Source organism: Anarrhichthys ocellatus, unplaced genomic scaffold (assembly GCF_004355925.1).
Source record: "Anarrhichthys ocellatus isolate YVR2014 unplaced genomic scaffold, GSC_Weel_1.0 scaffold6, whole genome shotgun sequence".
NCBI lineage: Eukaryota > Metazoa > Chordata > Actinopteri > Perciformes > Anarhichadidae > Anarrhichthys > Anarrhichthys ocellatus.
In genome coordinates this window covers 5,346,241-5,369,911 of record NW_022280036.1, presented here as the reverse complement: position 1 = coordinate 5,369,911, position 23,671 = coordinate 5,346,241, and the positions used below count along the sequence as shown (strand labels likewise).

The 23,671-nt window shown below is 43.1% G+C and overlaps 1 protein-coding gene across 1 annotated transcript in view; it reads right to left on the bottom strand.

Annotated features, from left to right (window-relative positions):
- Positions 1–599: 599 nt before the first annotated feature.
- The window catches only part of itsn2b (intersectin 2b), a 28,175-nt gene continuing 5,103 nt past the window's right edge, over positions 600–23,671 (bottom strand). Inside the window, exons 2-41 of the mRNA XM_031846682.1 lie at positions 21,488–21,561; positions 20,599–20,691; positions 20,240–20,303; positions 19,889–20,076; positions 19,401–19,661; positions 18,636–18,732; positions 18,355–18,491; positions 17,555–17,618; positions 16,874–17,011; positions 16,649–16,737; positions 15,588–15,850; positions 15,317–15,466; positions 14,972–15,112; positions 14,713–14,800; positions 14,314–14,453; positions 13,235–13,395; positions 12,400–13,102; positions 12,225–12,351; positions 11,985–12,106; positions 11,637–11,897; positions 11,307–11,503; positions 10,299–10,354; positions 9,877–10,043; positions 9,490–9,520; positions 9,262–9,383; positions 8,711–8,807; positions 8,386–8,580; positions 5,599–5,720; positions 5,320–5,426; positions 4,985–5,168; positions 4,530–4,628; positions 4,276–4,359; positions 4,055–4,138; positions 3,787–3,849; positions 3,260–3,409; positions 2,624–2,742; positions 2,450–2,532; positions 2,215–2,298; positions 1,683–1,856; positions 600–1,322 (exon numbers count right to left, since the gene is read on the bottom strand). Of these exons, the coding sequence (XP_031702542.1) occupies positions 1,174–1,322; positions 1,683–1,856; positions 2,215–2,298; positions 2,450–2,532; positions 2,624–2,742; positions 3,260–3,409; positions 3,787–3,849; positions 4,055–4,138; positions 4,276–4,359; positions 4,530–4,628; positions 4,985–5,168; positions 5,320–5,426; positions 5,599–5,720; positions 8,386–8,580; positions 8,711–8,807; positions 9,262–9,383; positions 9,490–9,520; positions 9,877–10,043; positions 10,299–10,354; positions 11,307–11,503; positions 11,637–11,897; positions 11,985–12,106; positions 12,225–12,351; positions 12,400–13,102; positions 13,235–13,395; positions 14,314–14,453; positions 14,713–14,800; positions 14,972–15,112; positions 15,317–15,466; positions 15,588–15,850; positions 16,649–16,737; positions 16,874–17,011; positions 17,555–17,618; positions 18,355–18,491; positions 18,636–18,732; positions 19,401–19,661; positions 19,889–20,076; positions 20,240–20,303; positions 20,599–20,691; positions 21,488–21,494 (5,661 nt within the window). The 5' untranslated portion in view covers positions 21,495–21,561 and the 3' untranslated portion in view covers positions 600–1,173. The remainder of the gene's footprint in view (positions 1,323–1,682; positions 1,857–2,214; positions 2,299–2,449; positions 2,533–2,623; positions 2,743–3,259; positions 3,410–3,786; positions 3,850–4,054; positions 4,139–4,275; positions 4,360–4,529; positions 4,629–4,984; positions 5,169–5,319; positions 5,427–5,598; positions 5,721–8,385; positions 8,581–8,710; positions 8,808–9,261; positions 9,384–9,489; positions 9,521–9,876; positions 10,044–10,298; positions 10,355–11,306; positions 11,504–11,636; positions 11,898–11,984; positions 12,107–12,224; positions 12,352–12,399; positions 13,103–13,234; positions 13,396–14,313; positions 14,454–14,712; positions 14,801–14,971; positions 15,113–15,316; positions 15,467–15,587; positions 15,851–16,648; positions 16,738–16,873; positions 17,012–17,554; positions 17,619–18,354; positions 18,492–18,635; positions 18,733–19,400; positions 19,662–19,888; positions 20,077–20,239; positions 20,304–20,598; positions 20,692–21,487; positions 21,562–23,671) is intronic.

Genomic DNA, 23,671 nt, shown 5'->3' with positions numbered 1-23,671 from the left:
TAAATCCTTTTGCACTACTACTACTTGGCCTTGGCTGATTTTGCACACGAAAGAAAAAAATAAAAAGAAAAAAGAAAATAGTACAGAGACCAACATCATCCTAAATACTTGCCAGAGGTTTATGAGTTAAGTCCAAAACGTTGCAGCATCAAGAGCCCCCAGCTGAATATATTTGTATGTTACTATATCTCAACTAAATGTTTACACTTCTATACTCCAAAGACATGCATGCACACACACATTACACAGTTGTTACAGTGACACAGATTCAACACAGTACAATGTATCCTGAGCTCTTCTACCTACAGTCGAGAACTGACTCCAGACCAGAGCTACTTACAAAAACGTCTTGTCCGGGTTGTCCGACAGAGTTCCTGCTGCCGTGTGCTGTTTGCGATGCCCTTAATGTCACTGTGAGAGGCTGTTTCGGATCAGGAGGCCATAAAGCAGAGTCTCCTGGAAGCCATCAGTGACAAGAAGTCAACATGTACATATCTTGTATGTTAAGAGAAACAACTCAAACTCATTAAATGACCTTGGTTGACCAGACTTGGCAAAGTGTGTCTCGATCACTGATCACTCAAACCCCAACTGTTGTAACTGAGATACGGAGCTGTTAAGATTCTAGATAATCGATTAGAGCAGTTATATTTTATTGATTTCTTAATATTATGATTATTTATTTGTTTCCAAACAGTCTTTGTCCAGGTCTACCTCTGTCTGAAGGCTATACATTTGTACAGCAGAAGACCCAGATTCAGCTTCATGACACACTCTGTCTCCATTGTTTAAGAGGTCAGGCTGTAGTTCTTCCTTTTACCTCCTTCAGATAATACAGTGCATATTGTGCAGATGCGCTATCTTTTCTATCTGTGCCAGAAAAAAAGGGAGAGATCTGACTCCTATTGGTGTGTTCAGATGACATCAGACGCTAATCCCCTACTGGAAGATTCAGATGACAGAAGAGGTATTATTAGTGCTGGGTAATATTAAAATATTAAGGCGTAATGTGTGTTCAGTTCAGGGGTGTCTTGTTTGATTTGGGTTTGTGGAAGGGAACCATCCGAGTTTGTTCAGAAGACAAAAAGCAGCCCGTCTTATTTGGTTAGGATGAAAATATCCGTATTTGGATGTGTTGGTAGAATTATTATTATTTCAGTTCTTCCTCTACGTCTATTTGTTGGCAAAGAGCTGCAGGTCAAGGCGGACCCACACTTCCCCTGTAGGAACCTCGTGCAGCAGAAGACGACGCGTTACCGGTCCCTTGTTTTCGAACTCTTTCTTTATGGTTGCCACAGGTACCTCCGTCCGACCCAGAAATTCTGATATAAGAGAAAAAGAACATTTTAATTGGGTTTTAGAAGAGTTCAGAAAATGTGATAGTTGGGTACATGTGGAGCTTCAGAAACACAAAGGAGAATTGGGGAGGAGAATTTATTTTTCTTCATTAATATTGCTCAGATTTTTTGAATCACAATTTAGGTTACGGACTAGACTGTCATCTTTAGAAGTTAATCCAACAAAAAAACGTTTAGCCTCTTGCAATGTGGAAATCCGAGTGAGTCATTTTACTTCATATCCCACTTAATTTTGCTGCTTTACAGAGAAATCAGCGGGAGTTAATGACGGACTGAGGGCGGAGAAGAAGAAGGAAAAAGGGAAGAAACTGGCAGGTGACTGACCATCAGGTGAAAACTGGTCTTTTTCAAAGATGGTGATGGAGAGGACGTCCTGGTAAAGGTCTTTGATGTGGAACTGACAGTTGAAGTTCCACTTAGGGTTCAGAGTGTCGTTGAGCGTTCTGGACGTGAACATCTGAGCTCCCATGGTCACTTCACAGTAAGGGTTACTTTTACCTGGAGGAGGACATGAAGACAGGTGAGATGAGGGAAGGGAAGAGGGAGTAAAAGCAGGTAGAGGAAAGGAGAAGAAAGCCAAGAAGAGATTGAGAAAATGCTATCGAGAGAGGAGGAACAGAAGACGATAGAAGAGCAACAGGAAAAGAGGAGTAAAGGGAAGAGGAGAGTTGAGAAAAAGAAAGAAATAAGAAAGAACATTTAAGCAAAGGCTTTATCTTGGCTTGGCTTCATTAGGTATCCATGCAGCAGTGCACGTAGCATGCAGCTGGGATTAACATCCGGATTCTACCAAAACATTTTAAGTTCATTGTGAACTGTAAGGACCACCCTGTAACATGAGTGTATCCATGCTCACCATTGGGTTTGGCTGGCTTGAGTTCAGTGGCCTCCAAGATGGTGACAAGAAGTCTGCCGATTCCATTAGCCTTCACAGTTCGGGCTGCAAAGACACACACACACACAAACACACACACACACACACACACACGCAAAGACACACACACACACACACACACACACAGATAAATCCCGAGATCGTCTCATTGGTTGCCATCAGGAAGGGCTTAGTAGAGACAAGTGTAGAGACAAACCTTGATAGGCCTTGTCCCTTTTTTTCTTCTCTGTTTCAATAAATTCTTCAGATGCAGCCTTGATCTTCTGAACCCAAGCCGTCCTGAAAACACAAACGCACACAGTGATCGTACAGGCCACCATACAACCCACCACATCTGTGTGTGTGCGTGTGTGTGTGTGTGTGTAGCTACCGTTCATTGATGTTGTCGGTCCTGAGTATGTAGACTCTATCGATGTGTGAGATGTGGAAGGTGGGCTCGTCGCTAGAAGGATCCGGCAGCTTCACCAGAACCTCATTTAGCAGAACAGGCTACAGGAAATAAAAGATTACGCAACATCAACAGTGTAGAGTGTCCTACTGCCTCAGAAGAACACATCAAAACTTAACACAGAGGCCCAACCCCAATCTCCATCCTCAGGTCTAAACACTAAACACTCACTGGATTAACTGACATCATCTGATAGTGCAGCTGTAGTACGCGAGTTCATGGTGGCTCGAAATGGAATAAAATGGAAGAATGGGACACACCATCATGTCATCCAGGCTGGACAGCAGATAAACTCATTACTTCCTTTTTACAACCACGTTTTAAACGTCACCAATTTCACTATGAACTATGGGCAAGTCCCTCAGGAAAGTCTGCAAATATGCGGACCCACAGAAAGGGCGCATAATGTCGTTGAAAAGCCCTTATGCACTTGACGATTTGACAGTGGGACGGCTCTGAGCCCTCACACACTTAGCAGGAACGCGCCTCACAGTCTGTGAGTGTGGATATTAGGATTGGGCCAAAGTGTATGTGTGTGTGTGTGTGTGTGTTTCTTACCGGCTTGTAAATCTTGAGCTGTACATTGTTCTTGTTGCTGAACAGTTTATCAGGCCCAGACGAGGTGAACTGTTTAGCCGCATGAGTCAAAAGCAGAAAGTCGTTAAAGAGGAAAGCCCAGAGTTCCTTGTTGCTCTTTACCTTGTTCATCTGAAAAGAAACGATACGTATCATATTATTTATAATCACTACAATGATAATTAAACAGTATCTACAATAATTACAAAAACATTTGCACTTCTGTGTAACTGCTCAGTGATGATGGCGGCACGATTGTCAACTGTTCAGCATCAGAAGGTCTTTATTTTTTAAGCCAAAAACTGATCTCCATCGTGAAGGTTTTAATCTGAGGTCTGAGACTTGTAACACGTGACCACAACACCCAGGGTCTGACACAGTAATGCTTCACATATCCTCTCCCTCTACTCCCCAGTCTGCCTGCTCCCATGTAAAATACTCATTCGGTCAAATGGAAAATGTTAATTTTTCTAAAATACGAGTTTCAGAAAGGTTGCAGTTTCACTCACCTTGCCGCTGTGGAGCAGCTTCCTGGGGCCCAAACAGTTGGTAAGAGAGTTAAAGACCAGGTGCTGTTGAAAGACAGTAACTTAAGAAGATATTTCACATCTTTGGAATTACGTAATGTGGAAATCTCTCTTGTGATCCCAACTTGTGAATATTCAATATAAAAATGTACACGTCATATATGTATTTAATAATATTGAATTCATTGTTTTATAAATAATGAACTTGATTCATTATTGATGATACGAAGTTAATTAATAAGCGTAATACCTCTGCAGCGCCGTCACACTGTACGTGGTTCTGGATCCATTCCAGTCGGTCAGAGTTCTCCTTCTCTCTCACGCCCTCGTTTACCTGATTAACACGGACATTCGGTAGAGAAGCATCGTTCAAATATTTTCCACACAGAATGCAGAAGAAAAAAATAAACCAAAAATATAATAAAAGTAACACGTGAGGTCATAAATGAGAGAATCAGTGAAGAAATTAACCTGTTTACAGAGTTCTTCCGCCTTCTCCAGAGCCTCTTTAAGAGAGCCTTGGTCAGTATGGCCCTCTACGGTGCTCTCCAGGATCTAAACACACACACACACACACACACACACACACACACACACACGTTAATTACACCCACAAATTAGAGACAAAAAGGGAAAAACACTCCAATTACACACAGTAAGGTCAGTATTCTGAGCACTTCATGAGGAGTTCAAATACAGACACACTCATGAACATGAAGGCCTACGTTTTTGATGTGCAGTGGGTAGCGTGTGATCCTCTGCATGGGTTTCAGCAGGAAGCTGGACAGCGGCATCCCTTTACACCTGTAGTCTGTGGCGATTTTCTGATGAGAATACAAGATACTGTTAATAAACACATTCAAAGGGAAAATTTGCTACTTTTTATGTGGATGTCAAATCCGCGTTGATGATAAATGTAGTCAATTGAAGCAATAAATTCCCCAGTGTGTGCTATATCTACCCAGAAAGTTTTTAAGAATCTGGTTTCCATCTTCATGGATGTACCTGCAGAAGATCTGGTTTCTAAAATACTACATGAGAATGATTCTAGGTCAATTTAAACACTCCCTTTCTGTCTTCACCTCTTCCTGTCCTTGAAGACATCTCCATTATTCTTCCGTCTGTGTCTATGACCTGCTCTACTTCCTGTCTGTACTCAGTCCCTCCCTCACTCTCCTACCTTGAGGAATTCCTTGAAGCTTGGCTCGCTGTCGATGCGCGTCTGGAGCAGCGTTGCTCCGTTGATCTGGCAGGAACAGAAGCGGATGTAGGGCTGCATGTGGGACAGCTCCGCGGCCAGGATATCACCGATCATCTGCACCGGCATGTTCTCCCCACCCATCTTCTTACGCACATGTAGTGCCCTGCATACACACAAACATACATGCATGAACACAAGCAGCTCTGTATTTCTGTACAGACAGAATCCACAGACACAACTTTCAAATAGCTGCACTTGCATAACATTCAACTGTCCCTTCTAGATGTCAGACACTCCGTCCTTGTGATAATTACTTGAGTATTTTAGAGTTGCAGGCCAGCAGTTCTTTCCAGTTGACGAAGATCATTTCCATCTCTGCCTCATTCAGCCGACCCGACTCCGACATAGGCTTATGGAAAACCTACACACAAAGAGAATACGGATTTCCACAGACCGTCAGGTATGTGATCAGGAAGACATCTTGGCACATCTCACCGTCATGAAATACTGGATAGATTTACTGTATATGTAACTTCTTTCAGAGTGCACCTCTGTTTGTATGCAAGTTAATAAGCAGGACATGTGTCCATTACCTCCAGAACAATCTGCAAGTCTTTCATGTATCTTTCCTCAGTCACGATCAGCTCATGGATGTAACCCTGTCTCCTCTTCTCCTGACTACTCAATGAGTCCAGGCTGTTTAGGTCTGCACACCCTGCAGGAGAGGAGGGACACACAACAGTGGGGGGTTATTGTATGTAGAAATTATTAAATTCAACCAGTGCAACAAAACCCAAGCCACTTCTTAAACCACAGCAAGACTTTAGCAAGGCCTTTACTGCCTCCTGCTGGACATTTGACAAAAATAAAAACCATGACGCTGCTTTTGACTCATTCTTCTGCACAAATTTACAGAATCTCTAAGAGAGGATGGAGACGACAAAGGGGAAGAAGAGGAAAGAGAAACCGGGAAGACTACAGTCTAGATTATCATGCACACTTACCTGATACAAGGAGCCCATTCGGCTGTTGTGAGGGTCCCGCACTAGCTGACTTCTGCTCCCTCACTGACCTTTCTCTTGGCTCTCCCTCCCCATCGGTCTCATCCCACAGGTTTAGAAAGTGAAAGCTGCTCTGTAAAGTCATTGCTATGTTTCGGTATCTTAGTATTTTAGTTAGTTTTCTGTCTCTCCTATTTGTCTCTTCGTCCTTCTGTACGGTTATCCTCTCGTTGCCGGTATCAGACTAAAGCTTCTCCTGGATCAAATCTGTTTGTACCAAAACAGGAAGAGGAATTCTTTCTTTCCTTATCACCCACTGACGTATGTGGAAAAAGCTTCTGTGTTTTTGGTCTAATTTTCAGTGACTTCTGCCAATTGGGAAGATTGTCTTGGAGAATCCAGTCCAGATCAGATAACTAATATTACCACAGGTATACGACCATAAAAAGGAAGGTACATGGATGTTTGACTCTCCATCGAGCTGCATACAGGTTACAAAAACAGTTGTTCACATATTGTTTATCTCTCCATCTTATTCATGTGTATTGTGTTGACAATATAAACACTGCATACAACACACACATAAAAACCCTGCAGAGCTGAAGGCTGACATTTCATTTAAAAATAATAAAACACTTAAATGTCATCTCAATCCAATCTTTATTTCAGAATCAGAAAATATATTAGACACATCTTTAAAATTAGTTGTAGCATCTCGTACCACAAATGTAGTTGTGCTTACAGCTGCTAAACTCTTGATGCAGCTTTCTGTTAGTGTGGTTCACCCACTTCCACCGCAGCCCAAACCTAGAGAAGCTTGTGGTAAACTGAGAAAAAAACATCTATTTGCTTTCTTTGCATGAGGGTTCATCCTCACAGTGAATTTGATGGCGGTGCACTTAAGACATCTGAACTGCATTGTAGCATCTTTCACGTAACTCCTTGATGTCAGGGGACCTCACAGATTCTCATGAGAAACTTCTCACTTTTTGATCTAAAGTTCACGGATCCATAATCCCGACAATAATGACTGCCATGTTATTTTCACTGTGGGGAACACTACGAGCAGACATGATATTCACTTTCTGCACAGACAGAAACATTCAGAGCAGCAGCATAGCAGTCTTAGCTCATATAAGGTGAAGCAATAGCTTGTGACATCACCCTTGAAGGAAATGTTTTTGTGGTTTTGAAGCAGTTTGCCATCAGGCGAAGAGTCTCCTGCTTCTGCTTTTACCATTTCCTGCCAAAATGTTTACAGTTGAAAGCAAAAAGTAATGCTTCATCTCCAAACAACTATTTGGTCATAGAAGAGATACATCTTTAATTTTTGGCGTGCTCTGGACTCAGGTTTTTGTTAAACAAATATGTTACTTTATTCCTTCGTGAACATAATTCTCTGATGAATTTACAAAGTCAAATTGCCACTTCATGCCTTGTTTCAAGCATTTTGAAGTTAAGTGCAGGGGTGCTGGGCTGGAATTTGGCCCTTACATTATTTCTCACACACAGGCTTGGGGCTTATTGCACTCTCCATTGCTGGTATAACAATAGACAAATAGTGGGCTCTGTGTGAGCTTAACTCTTAAAACTGTAGAGTAAGAATGGAAAACATTGTGGAAGTAAGAGGGAAAAAGTAAAAGAGGAGGGGAAAAGAGGGTGACGCGGAACGCATAAAGGGAAAAAATAAGTGTCTTGTGAAGAGAAGCAAATGAAAGGAAGCGGGACAAGCCACAGAGAGACCCACCATCCCTCTGCTTCAGATCCATTTCAGCATCACTTCAAAATCAGTTTACAAGCAAAACAAGGAGCGAGTAAATCACAGAAGGCACCAAGGCTTTAACAATTCACAGAATCAACATTGAGTCATAGCAGAGTTATGTTTCAGGTCCTGATTCATTTCAGAGGGAACACATGACTATCACACAGACACCTGTTCACTCTCACACAGTAACATTAGCTCAGTGGGAGAAGTTAGCAGATAAGGAGTCCAGACACTGTGCCCCTTCAGAGCAGTGTGTAATAGTGGGTCTCTCTGAAGTCAGGAGTAGGAAGAAGGAAGAGGAGGAGGAAGAGGACTTTCTATCACCCTGGAAGGAGAAAGACACAGAAGTCGAGGAATGGAGAGGGAGGGAGAAAGTGGGAAAAACAGGGTAGAAGGAGAAATAGTCAGCGAGAAGAAAGGATATACAAATGAAGAGATGGGTGGATGAAGAAATATCAGTGATGGTAGATGGGGGTCGCATAGATGACCAAAGGATAAGCATTAGTTAGTCATAGTGGTTTGAAGCAACATGAAAGAATAGCATCTCTTTGTTTTAAACATGCATGTTTCCTTTCATGTAGAGTCATGATACTATCTTTAGGGGATTTACTTACACTGCTGGCTGGGGTCACAATCTGATGTGGTCATCTTTACGTAATTAGTGGGGACGAGACCAGTGACCCCGTTGATCTCTCCTTTCCACCAGTCATGGTCGTTCTTGTCAAAAACGTTGATCAGCTGACCTTTGGAGAAGCTCAACTCGTCCCCGTTGGCGGCTGTGTAGTCGTATATTGCTATCACCTGACAGACTGAGAGAGAAGAAAAGGAAGAGTTCAACACACCATTATTATATTTATGCAGTGTACTTTGTTACTCTTCACCTGGTAAAAGAGTGTGTGTGTGTGTGCATGCGTGCGTGCTTGCGTGTGTGTGTGTTACCTGGTTGGGGTGCTGGCGTGGACTTGCCGCTGTTAGATCCCAGTACTTTGACATGAGAGGAGGGAAACCAGCCCTTCTGGCGCTTTTTACCACGGGCCTAGAGTCAGACAACAAACGTGGGGAATGAGGTTTTAATGAGACAGCCGGGATGCTGGTCAACTTTTATCCCCAAATCTTTGAACATAGAGTTCTCCACCAGAAACCTCAGGTGCAGTGCAGTTCCCAACCTGCAGGCCGGGTCTCCCATGAGATTTCATAAAGTAAATCTCACTTTCAATTGTTCTTTTTTTAACCGTGTGAATAACTGGATTATTTGACCTTGACACGCCACCTAAAATTGTTAACCCCAACCCTAATAAAAACTAAACTGGTCACAATCAATATACCTATGCACAAGGTGAGTGGTCACAAGTAGACATTGCTTTGTTTTAGTGGGTCACGAGCCAAACAGGTTGGCTCATATATACAATGTCAAGAACTGCAGAGACCCTTTGTGGTCATCTACTGTCCAGTATTAAGGACTCACAGAGAACCCACTGTGGAAAACTGACCTGCAGTTCTCCGAGCCACCAGCCAGAGGGGTTCTTGCCGAGGATGAGGATGAGCTGGGGAATTTCCAGATTCAGCTGTTCAGGGCTGGTAGAGGGACGGGGTCTAATCACTTGGGCGATCTCTGCGCACACAAGACACAAATGCAATACAGCAAAATGTTTTTATGTGATTCTGAGAGAGAGAGAAAAAGAGAAAGAGAAAGAGAGAGAGCAAGATGGTGACCCTACCTGGCTTCTTCTTTGCAGATATACTTGATGTCTGAAAAAAAAAAAAAACAATGTATAATCATCACAAACCTTTAGAAGCACTTGTCTTTATCAAGGATAAGCGTGTTTATGATGAGACAACATTCCAAGTAAATCTTTCTTGTTTAATTTGACCACATGTGTATGTTAATCTCATGATTTGTTCCGTTTTGTTGCTTGAAAATAAAAAAGAAAGTGGAACAAAAAAGCACAACGCAACACAAAAACATACAGGAAGTGAAGAAAATCTGGAGCGCCTTGCAATATAATGCAATCCAACGCCACTACAACTACCAAACAGAGTTGTAGAGTAATGCTCTGGATGCAGTTTCTTCCCACTATATAATGGCATGTGTTGAGTGTTCTTACATCTGTCTCTTTAGGTTTGACGTAGTTGCTGGGGAAGACGCCTGTGCTGTCGCCTATAGAGCCGTGCCACCACTCTCCATCCCTCTTGCTCACCAGGATCACATCTCCCTCACTAAACGTCAGATCAGTAAGCTCCGGAGAGTCATAGGTGTACAACGCCGTGTATTCTGAGAAGGAAAAGAACAAATTAACATAAACGAACAGCAATGTACTCAATAAGGCTCCAGCTGATACAAGGCCTGTTGCCAACATACGCTGAACTCCACAAATAAAATCTATATCTATGTATTTTTGTAACATTTTGTGAGGATTTGTAGGTGGTTTAAGGGACAAACATTAACATTACGGTTTCTGTAATGTATGATAATAAAATATTAACTCAACTACATCAAACAGATATTTCAGAGGATATTCTACTGCACCTTCAAGCTGAAGACTGTCGCTAGACTCCGAAGCATCAGGAGGGGAGCTCTTCATGCTGTAAACACAGAAAGACTACATTACCACACTTATTCATGTGTGTATGCAATCATCAATCATTCATCCATCCTCAAACGCCTATCTGGATCACAGAAATACCCAAAACATCTCTCCCTCCAGCTCCTCGTGGGGGGATGCGAGACATTCTTAAACCAGACGGGGGTATGAAACCCTGCTCCATGGTCTGGGTCTGCAGTAAGAGCTGGATTACCTGGGAGTCATACTTTTCAAAGGCTCGACACATGTTAACCGGCTCCTTTCGATACACAGGAGCAGTGGTTTTACTCTGGGCTCCTCCATCTGCAATCTCTGCAATCTCATTCTTTTGGTTATTAGCCAAACCTCTTGATCGGAGGTGAAGGTCGGAATGTGCTTCCTCTTCACCACAACAGTCTGATACAACACCAGCTGGAATCAAACTGTACCTACAACTCTGTGCTGTGGAGTGATGTGTAAGTGTGTGTGACTGTTATCACTGGATTACTTTGATACACAGAAAACTGTGAAAAACGTGATGATTCTCAAGCAACTTCTGCAGTTATAAGGAACTTCTTTTCAAATGGTTTCTAAGCCGATTTATAGAAATTTATTCGCAATGGATATCGGAGATTATGACATCAGTGTTACACTGAATCTAAAGATATGTGCATCATGTGCGTTTGCCACACATTGTGATCAAAATCAGCGGGACAAACTGTAGATAACATCCAGTTGTCTGCACTACACTGGCATACACAAAAAATATGCAAAGTGAGCTCTGAAGTATAGCAGGGGAATCAATGGAAGTGAAATACACGTCAGTACTTTGCCTGCTAAACCAATCACTTGCCTTCGTGGCCAGTTGCTAGTGAGGTCTCTAGAAATGGCTCCAAGAGGACTTTAAAAGAAAAACCCACCGTCCTCCCACAAGTTTAATTATGGGGAACACATATGTGTGGCCGAAGACTTACTCTGAACTCTCCTCTTCTCCCAGCAGCGTCACGTATGTTTTGGGGAACCAGCCCTTTTCACTGTTTAACTCTCCCAGCCACCAATTCTCCTGCTGCTCCAACACCTGAATGACATCGTCCTTATTGAAGTTCAGATGGCTGTCTGTCTTTGCTGTCCACGAACACAGGGCCTGGGCCAACAGGTTACCCACCACCTGCTGTCAGGGCACAGAGAGAAAGACGAGTACAGTGAGTATTTGAGCATTGCATATGTCCAGACAATAATCATACTAGGTTAGTAGCTGGTGCAGCAGTAAAATGGCCCGTTGTATAAAGGTTTAAACCTCTCACCTGTCCTTGTGTGTCAGAGGGAGCAGGGTTTGGAGAGTGTGTTGGCGTGAAGGCAGATTTTGTGCCTGCTGCCTTGACAGCCTCGAGTGCATTGGAAAGCTGTGAGTGGAGCACCATTTTAGTAGGAGCAGCAGCAGCAGCAGCATTGTTAGCTGTGTCTGAAGGGGCCACTCTCTCGACGTAGCTTTCTGGGAACCAACCCATCTTCCCCAGTCGGCTGCCATACAGCCAACCTTCCTCCCGCTCTGTCGACTCATCAACCTGACAGACAGGAAAGTTTGAGGAAGACAACATTCCCTCTTTGCTGTTGCAGTTGTATCTTTAGTTAACTTTCAGTTTCACGCTTACCTCGATCATATCATCTGCAGTGAAGTTGAGCTCTTCATTGTTTCGGGCAGTGAACGGGTAGAGAGCTTTGAAGGATGTGAGGGCTGCTGACTTCCTGTGTTGTGTGGCCCTGGGTTGCCCACCTAAAGCAGCACATCAGACATAATAACGCGAGTTCAGCTTCAAAAGTGTTTTGATGAACACTGGAGACAGGAAGAGACTACAGAGAAGTGTAGAAAAGTAAAGAAACGTCCGTCTTACCTTTCCTCTCCTCCAGTCCTCTCAGCAGAGCCGTCAGTTTCCCCTGAATATCCACCTTCCCTACTCCACTCAGCGGCGGCTGCTGCTGCTGCTGCTGATGAGCTGCCTCCTCCTTTCTCTTTCTCACCTCCTCCGCTTTCCTCCTCTCCTCTTCTCTCTTCCTCTCCTCCTCCACCCTCTTTCTTTCCTCCTCCACCCTCTTTCTTTCCTCCTCACGCTTCCTCCTATCCTCGTCCTGCTGCTGCTGAAGCTTCCTCCTATCTTCATCCCTCTTTCTCCTGTCCTCCTCTTCCCTCTTCTTCATCTCCTCCTCTTGCTTTCTCCTCTCCTCTGCATCTCGAACGGCGGCGATGGCCGCCCTTTGTCTCCTCCTCTCCTCTTCCTCCTTTTCTCTTCTGCGCTCCTCCTCTCTCCGCTCCTCCTCTAACCTCTTCCTCTCTTCCTCCCTCTTGCGGCGCTCCTCTTCTTCTTTCCGTCTCTTCTCCTCTTTCTTCCTCTCTTCCTCAAGTTTCCTCCTCTCTTCCTCTAGCTGCCTCCTCTCATCCTCCAGCTGCCTCCTCTCCTCATCCTGCCGCCTCCTCTCCTCATCCTGCCGCCTCCTCTCCTCATCCTGCCTTCTTCTCTCTGCTTGTTTCCGTCGCTCCTCCTCTTCTCTTTTCTTCCTCTCCTCCATCTCTCTTCTCTTTTGCTCTGCCTCATCCTTTGCTCTGAGTTCTCGTTCAACCTGCTCCTTGGCAGCCTGGATGAGAGCCTGTTTCTCTCTCTCCGCCTCCTCCCTCTGTTTGGTCTCTTTCTCCTCCTGAAGCCTCCTCTGACGCGCCTCTTCATCCTTCCTTAGCTTCTCCTGCCACTGGCGCTCTTTTTCTATCTTAATAAGCCTGTGAGCGGGAAGCAAATATTATTTTAAAAGTTTGTACATCAAGGTGAAAAAGTCATTTTTTTAAGTTTTAGTTTTGAATGGACAATTTATAGTTGGTCGAGAAATCATGTTTTTTATGGAAGCAAAATACCTCTGAGCTTCCTCCTCCTCCTGTTTTTTCCTCTCCTCTTCTCTCCTCTTCCTCTGCTCTTCCTCCTCCTTCCTACGACTCAGCTCATGCCGTTTGTCCTCTTTGATGCTCCGTAGATTCTCAAGTGCTGCCTGCTGTTTTCTCTGGCTCTCTCTCATTTCCTTATGCACACACAAAAAAACACACCTTTACTAGAGTGAAAGACATGAGACTTTATTAAAGAATAAGCTGACTAGACAGCCACAACGAGATAAAGACTGAACACACAGCACACAGCATGCACAAACACATAGCATGCACATACATAGCTGCCGTAAAAAAGGCCAAAACAGCACAGGCATAAGATGTCAAAAGTATGGAGAAATATGAGCAGAGCAATGACCAATAGAAAAGAGCAGAAAAGAGACAAGAACAACAAAGACACCTAAAGCAACAAAACCTTTAGTAGGTAGAAGAGGTTACGAAGGCAGGCCAGCAGACAGAAGACAGCCTGAAGCATTGAGTCCTCATCACCCACATACTGTGAAGTTGGGTAAGAGGGATTAGAGATGGGTGAGAGAGAGAAGAGGGAGGAAGGAAGAAAAGAGGAAAGGCATCCAGCACGGGGAAAACAAAAGATAGAGAGGAAGGGAAGAGAAGTCAGTTAACAAAGGGATGAAATCAGTACCAGAAGGTAGGAAAGGAGGTTATGGTGGAAAGGAATGATTGAAGTAGAGGAAAGAGGCATCAAGCTGCAGTGGTAAGTATGTAATATATAGTATATATATTTGGAACTTATAAACGGGCATTGCACACTCGAAAAATCACTTAATCACAAGTTAAAGGCACAAATCTGTTACATGTACAAGTGCTATGAAACCAGGCAAACAATAAAGATGTGGTTAGTTTGGTTTGTAATGAAAACAACCAGTTCTTTATTAAAGCTTCATATTAACAGCAACACCCCTGTTCATTTCATGTAATTTAAGAAACACACTTCTGTGCACATACTGTACTAACATGTACAGGTACTTATCAAACAATGAGTCTGATGCCATGTTCAGCTACTCTATTAACCTTATTATGTATTTAACTCCTACCTGCACATCTTTGTTGTACTCGTCCATCTCAGACAGTTTGGCGGAGGTCTCTTTCTCCAGGGCATCCAGCTGCTCTCGTAGTTTCAGACACGTCCCTTTTTTCTCTGTCACGACCACCTTCAGGGTGGACCTGGTCGACACTACGAAACAGATGAAATACAGTCAAACAAGCGAAAATCTCTTCAATTACATTCTCATTGATCGGTTTTGCAAATTCTGCGTATACAGTAATATGAGCAATACGAATACTTCTATGCTTTTCACTTCAGTATATTGTGAATTTACTGCGATATACCCAATTTGCCCATCAATGTGTTTTTTTTATCAAACATCCATCAGTGCTGCTGTAATATGTTGTTGTTCATGAGCTCTGTCATTTCATCCATCATCAATACTAACCAGGCAAGTTATTCACAGACATGTTTCTGAGTTTCTCAGTCAGTCTCTTCTGCTCCGGAGTCAGCTGGGACAACTTCCTCTGGAACTCCTGACCAAGACGATATATGCATCAGAAGCAACAAGAAATGCATCATCGGGGGGGAAATATTTGGGAAAACATTTTTCCATTCTCTCTCAACAAAGTAATGATTTGACAAATAAATCATAGATAACACATTAAAGTGTGGGTTAGACTTAAAAACAGAGGAGACACACACACCTCTAGCTGTTTCTGCAGATCGTTAATGTCCTGCTGGCGAGTCCCTTTCCTTTGATTGGTCAGATCCAGCTCCGTCTTCTGATGTTTCTTTTTGTTCTGAAAGTCACGCAGTCGGTCTGAGATCTGACGGTGCTTGTTACCCTGAGGTAGAGAGAGGTAGAGAGAGAGAAAGAGAAAGAGAGAGAGAGAGAGGATGACAGAAACTTAACAAACTCTACTTAAAGTGTTCACGATGAATTAGACACAGCTGGACAAAATGAGGCAAACAGTGCATGACCACAGTGTGTCTACATTCTTGTGATAAGTTGCTCTGAAACAAAACTACTATGTCTCTCTATGACTCACCACAGCCTCCAGCTCCATCTCAAGACTCTGTTTCTTAGCTTTCAATCTGACGATATCATCCTGGTCCTGGTCCTTCTTTATCTTGAGCTCCCCTCGCCGCCTCCTCTCCCACTCCTCCTTCCTCTGACGCTCAAGCTCCCGCTGTGCAGCCTGCAATGAACCCACACAGGACACTGAAGTGTATGGAAACGACTCTCTGCTGTGAACAATGAACGTGGGAGCATTCCTACAAAAAGTCACACTTGTAAATACAGACTCTACAGTCCCTCACCTCTTTTCTCTCTATCTCTCTCAGTCGCTCTTCTTCTTTCTGCCTCTCCAGCTCTTTCTGTCGCTCCAGCCTCCTCTCCTCCTCTCTCCTCCTCCTCTCCTCGACCTCCCGAGCCTCCCTCTCTCTCTTTTCTTGCTCCTCTCTCTGCTTCTGAGCGCGCCGCTCACTCTCCCTCCTCTCCGCATCAAGCAGCGTCAGACGTCTTTTCTCCAGCTCTGCGTTTCCTCGCTCCAGGTTGGCTTTGAATTTATCCTCGAACGACACTGAATAAAGACAAATACAAAGTTTTGATGAAGTCAGTGTTGGTGCAATTTCTATGATGATTGGGAGTAAGCAGTCAAATCAAAATCTAAATACTGACTTGATCTTAATGAATAAGGAACCTAGAGAACATACTTTTATCTTTATTACGTTTAAGCACATGTACATGTATTGAATAAACCCCCAATGAACTCTATTTTAACGTATTAAAATGGCCAATGTGCCCATCAGACATTATCTCAAAAATGTGTTAAAGATTAATTTCACAAATTATTAATGACTTTTTTGAGCTTGTGTGTTTGGAAAAGAGGATAATGGACATGAAACATGAATAAACATATCAATATACATTACTATGATATTTAAGGATTTAAAAATAGCATTTAGCTGTGAACTTAATATTTAAAAAAACTTTACATAAGATTTAACTTTAGCTGGTACAACTTGTGACTGTGTGTAAGACGATAGTGTGTACAAACCCAACACCAAAGTGTGCTGCCCTACACTTGGAGTCACCGCGTTTGACTGGCTCCAGTTTAGGCTGCTGCAAGAGGCCTCTGTGTATGTCACAACAAAGTATGTGTGTTCATACTATTAAATTCTGACTCACCAGTATGAGTGCAAAAATAAACAGTGAGTTTGACAGCCATAGCCATTAATCATACTGAGTGATCTTATCTGGCTACTAGGTATTGTTGCTGCCTTGCATTCTCTTAGCAATGGAGACTATAGAGAACGAGACTGAACATTACGCAGCAAGGCTACACTCTGTGTTTCGGGTCGGTAGTGTGAGGACTGACTGTTTGGTTTTGCTTTCTGTGGAGGTTCTATGTCCAAGTCATCAGTCAGAGCAGCATATAGAGAAGAGCTGGATCCATTCACTGCACCCCTGGAAGAGAACATAATCAAATTATTAAATAAACATATACATTAATGTCGTCTATGTTTAATGCACTTAAATACACTTGTACTCTACAGGGCATTTGCAATGTTATTGTGAAATTGCACCATATGTGGGCACATACCTTTGCAAAGGTGGTACCAGTTCAGTTTGCAGTGTTAGCGGCAGTGGTTGTCCAATTTTTGCCATGTCCACAAGATGCATTGCCAGTATAAACTCCTCAGCTTTTAGTTTCCCGTCCTTGTCCACATCAGCTAAAGTCCTGTGGGAGGGTTGCAAATCCGAGGTGCGAGGTTTAGACATGATTTCAGACTCACAATCACATACAAGATAGAAAGGTACTTTTTGACAACTAGAAAATATTTTGCACCATTAGAGAAGGTCTTCAATATAATTACAACTCTTTGTTTTCAGATTTCTAGTTAAGGTTAGCAACTAAACTTCTCAGCTGCTTCTGATCTACATTGACAGTGCAGTTTATAGGTTGAGGCACAAGTTGAAGGGAACAGTTACAGGAAACAACTGCATACAAAAAGGATTTCGGGAGTTAAAAGCCCCCCAGAAAAATCACAGCAGAGGTACAGTATTAAGATATCATTTCCTTGTATTTACTGGTAATCAATACTAAAAGCAGCCTTGACCTGGAAACAAATAATTCCATAACAAACAAAAGGCCCGTCGTCATACAAGCTACAGTGGAATGAAGTTTCTTATGTCTAGCAGTCAAACCTGACTTTGGCTCTTGAACACAACACGTAGCAGTAAGAGGAGATGTACAGACAAACAAACAAACAGATATTCTCACCAGATGGAAGCCAGCTGTGTCTGAGTCAGCATTGTGGTCGCCATGGCACCTCTCACCTGCTGACCTGGCAACAAGAGTGACAAATGTCAGAACACCTGTATAACCCAGATGTGTGGGTGTGGTGGAGGAAGGAAAGGGTCAAGGGTGTGTGTAGGGACCTGTACAGTATGTGCCCATTTACTCATTAAACTACAATGTGGCAGGTGAACAAAGAGGGCAGTCCCGTAAATCAACACAGCTGGTTTCCAAGACTAATTCCAGGTCCTCTTGATGTTTTAATGAAAGTGTAAAATACGTCTGATGTTGAATGAGGAAATTAGAAATGTTTTAATCTACAAAGAGATTAGACCAAGAGCTCAGAAAATTGATTCATGTAATGTATTTAATGTGCTAGAATGCACATAATGTGCAGAGTCACACTTGCAGAAATGATCTGCAAGTGTGACTGAAGTGAGTGAGTGTGTATGTGTCATCGGTGTTCCAAAAGAACCGGTCCAACAAGGCTTGCAGTAACAGAGCGAGAAGTGCATACTTGGCTGTGTGCGTGTGTGTTGAGAAACTGCCACTGTGTCTAAACACACTCACATCTGGGGCAGAAACACCCTCCACTTCCTTAGAGTTAGTTAAGACTTGACACACACAGAAGGAAAGAGGCAGGCAATCGTTATGAAATCATGAGGGACTGATGTTCATGAACATCCACGCCTGCATTCCAGGCATAGTTTGGTTTTGTATGACCACCTTAATGTTCATACACACACACACACACACACACACACACACACACACACACTTCGTACCACTGAGGTATCCTGACATGTGTTTATCCAAGCTGTTGAACTGCTGTCTGTATTTGAGTCTGGAGGCATGTGGCACAGCCCAGTCGCTGGGAACAGTAACCAAAGGGGACATCACAGAAGGGGAAGAGGAAGCGGAGCTGAAAGACAAACACAGGCGACACATAAATACTAGCTGAATGCAACAAACTACAGCAGGACCAGTGTGTTTTTGCACTTCAAAAAGATAAGCGAAAAACTGGAGAAATTGCTTAAATTTGTGTGTGTGTGTGTGTGTGTGTTACCTGATAGATCTTAGGTCCAGCAGGGATGAGGCCTTGTTCATACCAGAAGAGGAGAGTCCGAGCGGAGAGGAGAAGGGGGATGCAGAGCGAGGTAGGCCTGACAACACAAAGCACAAACACACATCCATTACATGCTTTCATATAATTATCTGTGGCATCACAAGTGCTGTCCTCGACTAAAGAAATTATTTATTTTTTATTTGAATTTCTTTATTTGATGGTAGGCATCAATCAGACATTTACAGATGTCTTTCAGATAATGCATATACAGATCTTCAGATGATGCCCATTTTAGTTATACACGTATAGAACAAGGAGTGAAAAAGACTAAAGAAATTCTTAGTCGACTAACACTCATACGATTTTGATGATTAATCAGCAGCCCCAGATATCATGACGACATTCAATGGTAGCCTTTAAACCACAAACTCTTGATGCTTTTTATAGAGTTTCAGAAAGAGTGAAATGGGAGGGGAGCTCTACAATGGGTCAGTAATATAGTGCCATCCAGCCAAGCTTGCCAAGGAGGCTATTTGTATGGAGATGAGACACCGAGATCAGACTCTGCAAAACCAGGCCAGAATCATTGCTTTTCCCCTCAGAAATATTTCATCATCTGCACTCTGCTGCAAACATATACAATATTGACTCTCAGAGTAGGGCAGCAGAGAAAATAAAACAACTTGCACGTGAAAACCAGGAAGAACAGATGAATGTATTTAACCAGACAGGAGACTAACAGTGAGAAATGAAGATCATCTGTACCAGGGGCCAAAGCTCCAGCTGCGTATGGGTCGAGAATTCCAATGGTGCCATTAGGCAAGGTGGCGCTTCCCATGGTTGGCATCAGGGGCCTGGAAGAGGTGGAGGCCATTAGAGGGCTCAGGCCTGTTGCTGTAGGAACCAAAGGGGTGAGGCCCGTCATTGGGGTCAAAGGTGAGAGTCCAGCGGATGCCATTGAGAGAGGGGTAAACATTGCAAGGTTTGTCCCGGTCATCATGGACATGTTAGGCACAGTAGCCATACCTGGGACACACACACACACACACACACACAATAGGAAACCCAGTCAGATAACACAGCAGTCAAAATGCATGTGTGCAAACAGTCAGATACACTTAGCTTGTCAGTAGTTGTTAAAATCCCCCAAATTAGTTTTTTTGTGTATGCATTTACATATTTTACTCTTCACATATCTTTTTGTGTTAAAGCAAATTACACATTGTGGATAGTTAATAATAATAATATTGTACCATAGGCTGGGTTGGTCAATAATGAGGTGGGGTTAGTGAGGCTGGGAGCAGGCACTGGAGGCTGCTTCATGATGACTGGCAGTGCTGCGGGAAGCTGTGTACCCTGGAGTTTTAGCTTTATGAGCTTCATAGCGATGGAAAACTCCAACCTGTCCATCTTCCCATCTTTGTTCATGTCAGCCAGAGCCCTGAGAGAAAAAGGAAAAACACAGAGAGAGAGAGAGAGAGAGAGAGAGAGAGAGAGAGAGAGAGAGAAGTTAATATCTTGTGCTTCAAGTACAGATTTCAGCGAAAACTTGCAGAGAACCCATCGCTCAAAAATGTGAGTGTGTGAAAGTCTGTGTTTCTCACCATATCTCAGCCAAAACTGAAGCAGGAAGCCCTGATTGGAGTAAAAACTTCCTTGCCTGCTCCCCTACAGAAAGAGACAGAAAGGGAAGAAACAGAGAAACACAAGAAAATTGAGATTCCTTGGCATGCAAAGCTGAAAAATGTGCCTGCGTGCAAAACATCACTATCTACAGCATTGTTGTGCCTGCTTGATCACCCGAGCATGCCAACAATATTTGAGTTAATTTCAGAGCTACTTATATTTACATTTGCCCGAGTATTATTGGGAAACACTGTGCTTTATACAGCTAAAGGACGTGTCCTGGTAAAATTGCATTATGAAATGTACTGGCAGGGAAATGACTGATTAGTGTGCGTACCTGAGACATAGCCCATCGATGGGAAGAGGGTGTCAAACTTCTGATCATGTTTGACCCTCTCCTGTGGAGAGATCGCCCAAACACTTGGGCCACCTAGAGAGAAACAGAAGAAATGTCAATGTGTGAAGAAGAAATCTTATTCTACTCAGCAAACCTGCTCCTGGAACAGGCCCATGGCTGTTTACCTTCTCATTGTTTGAATAAATCACACAAGTGCACAGTACACACGGAAATCTGAGCAAAGCAAACAAGCAGGATTACAAAAAAGTAAGGAAGCATTTTATGACATTTAAAAAAAAAGGTGCACACACACACACACACACACACACACACACACACACGAGAGAAAACTCTGAGGCCTCAGTGGCCGTCAGGATCTGGGAATGCACTGATATTGACAAATGATAATGAAGCGTACTGTTACTGTGTCACTTTGTTCAGACAGGAGGGCAGAACAACACTTGACTGCACATGAGTGTTTACTCTGCGGTCCATCAGCAGACGCAGTGAATGGACGGCTTACTTCATAATAACAACGCATACACAGTTTCGGTAACTTTACTCCTGTGACTGGGACCATAAACAAAGCTGGTGTCGAAAAATATGGAAAAAAATTGACTTTGTGATGACCACAGAGCTCAACGATTGTACGAAATGTAAACTGGTCCAGAAAAGGGCAGTGGAGCTTTTAAGATGAAAACCACACCCATACAAACCATAAGACACACTAATAGACACAGTGTGTGTTCAGACATATGTATGTGCAGCCACACATAGTAGTAAAACTGGGATTTTTTTACTAGAACTATCAACGTGTTGGCTTAGACGATCTGCAGAGCCAAAAATAACACAGCATTCAATGCACACACACAAGCTGCAGTGGTCTTACCATTCATCTTTGCAGGTGGCAGAGGCAGAGAGGGGGAAATCCCGGTGGTGTCCTCAGCTACTGCTCGCAGCCATCTGCAAAACACACAGTCACAGCCCAGTCATCAGTCAATACTGCAGCTAAGACAGGACAGTCACTGAGAGGAGAGGGGAAAAAGGCAGCGAGCGAGAGAGCGAGAGATTCTGGTCAGTCAGCAGAGTTAAACAGAGCTCCTCCTGTTCTCTTCCGTCAGGAGCACTCTGGCCTCGTCCCAAAGCTTTTAAACTACTGGGACATGTTCCAATACTATCCACACAGCCCATGGTAGTGGCCAGATACCAATACTACACTGATAAACCTTCAATAGAAAGCATTTACACCAGAAGGCAAATGGTAACATGATGATGCTAAGCAGGTTTATTTTTATTTTTTTTACCATCTTTGTATTCCAATACCCATACTACCGTACTAGTTAGTTTGCCAGAAAAAGATTTTGTGTGCATGTCAAATGCAGTATGCCAAAAAATACCAGGATGTCCTACTGCATCCTACTGGTCGCATTTTGCAGCAAAGATTTAAATGATTTTAAACCCGCCTTCCCGTCACCATTGACCACTCCCTTTCTCAAAATATGCTACGTCATGCTTGTTGAGTCAAGCACATGCAAAGCAAGTGTGGGAATCCAGCTGCTGTCGCATGAACCTATTCTGTGTGGTGGGAGGGCCCAAATGTTCTGCAAGGTTACGGTTTGTACGCTTTAAGTGATTAAATACTACATTAAGTGCAGGTCCAGGTTTCTTTGATAACGTTTACAATAGTGATAGACTTCTCAACACTGTTGTCAGATGAAAGAGCCAGCTAACTAGTCAGCAAGAGAAATTTTAAGATTTATTACTTTGAAGTTTTGTATTTTATGTTAGGGCGTATATGTTGACGAATAAAACCAGCACATTCAGGTCCCATCTGTGACTGCAGCACTGTGCCACCTGTTGAAATACAGCCAACACAAAACTACCTTGTTTAGATCTAAAAAAGCTTTTGCCATGCAATGGAAAGTGTGAATCTTTGCTTCAATACAGGACAGATAACCAAAGGCCACCTGTACTGTGAGGACTAAACTACTACACAACTGAATAAATGCAATCCAACAACAACAAAACCAGCTGACAGTATTCCCATGCATCAAAGTTGGGGACTCTGCGAATCAGACGATCATGTAGGTTCTTTAGTTTTCACATTCACTTCATTACTGGCGTGCTGAAAACCCGCTTCCTCCACGGCTATCTCCGCTCCATCAGCCAGTCACCCTCACATGATGTAGAGGGGGGACCAAAAGGAGGAAAGAAATTCCAATCTTTCTTCTCAACACTTCCTGCCCGGTAACCCACAGACACAGGCATTTCCTCGTCAGACGTGAGTTAACAGGACGTAATCGTGGATTTTGGCAGAGGGTCAGCTTTGACGACCCAGAAAATATGAGCTAGAGTGAGAGCTAGGGTTGGAACTGAGGGAGTACAAGAACCGACGAGTGATTTTTAGGAAGCTAGATGGCTGATCACCGATTTTGTCTGCTGATATGCGCACATGAGCGAGAACATGAATGAGATAAAGAGAGACAGAATGAGAGGGGGAGAGGAAAAGTGAGTCGTTTTTGTGAACGGGGTGTTATCGATGCTCTCACAAGGGCAGAAAACTGCAAGGGAGGGCTAATCCACTGCATGCCATCTGTCGCTCTCCCACTTCACTCCACCTGGGTCAAGTCCTCCTGTACTTTATCCCCACTTCATTCTGCCCTCATCCTTTGTTTGCAGTCTATGACTGTGTACATATAGATTAAGAATGTATTCATTTGGAAGTCAGGTTTGCAGCAGGCCCAACACAGATATAGCAAGACTGCAAAAAAGAAGTCAGGTTACCATTTAGTTAAGTATATGTATTATTTAGCTGGAAAAATACCACAGCCATGAACTCAGTTAATACATAATTCTGGCCTAAAACTATTTTCTGCACGACACTGTCACCACCATGTGGAATATAGAGCCCGACTGATTTGTTTGAATGTACTAAAACACACACTTTACACTTTTTAGATACTTAAATAACAAACATGTTAATCTCAACAGATTCAGATTGACATCTCAGGTGTTGTGTAGTAAACAGTGGAGTTTGCCAGACAAACTGTATCAAGTCTTAATACAGTTTCAA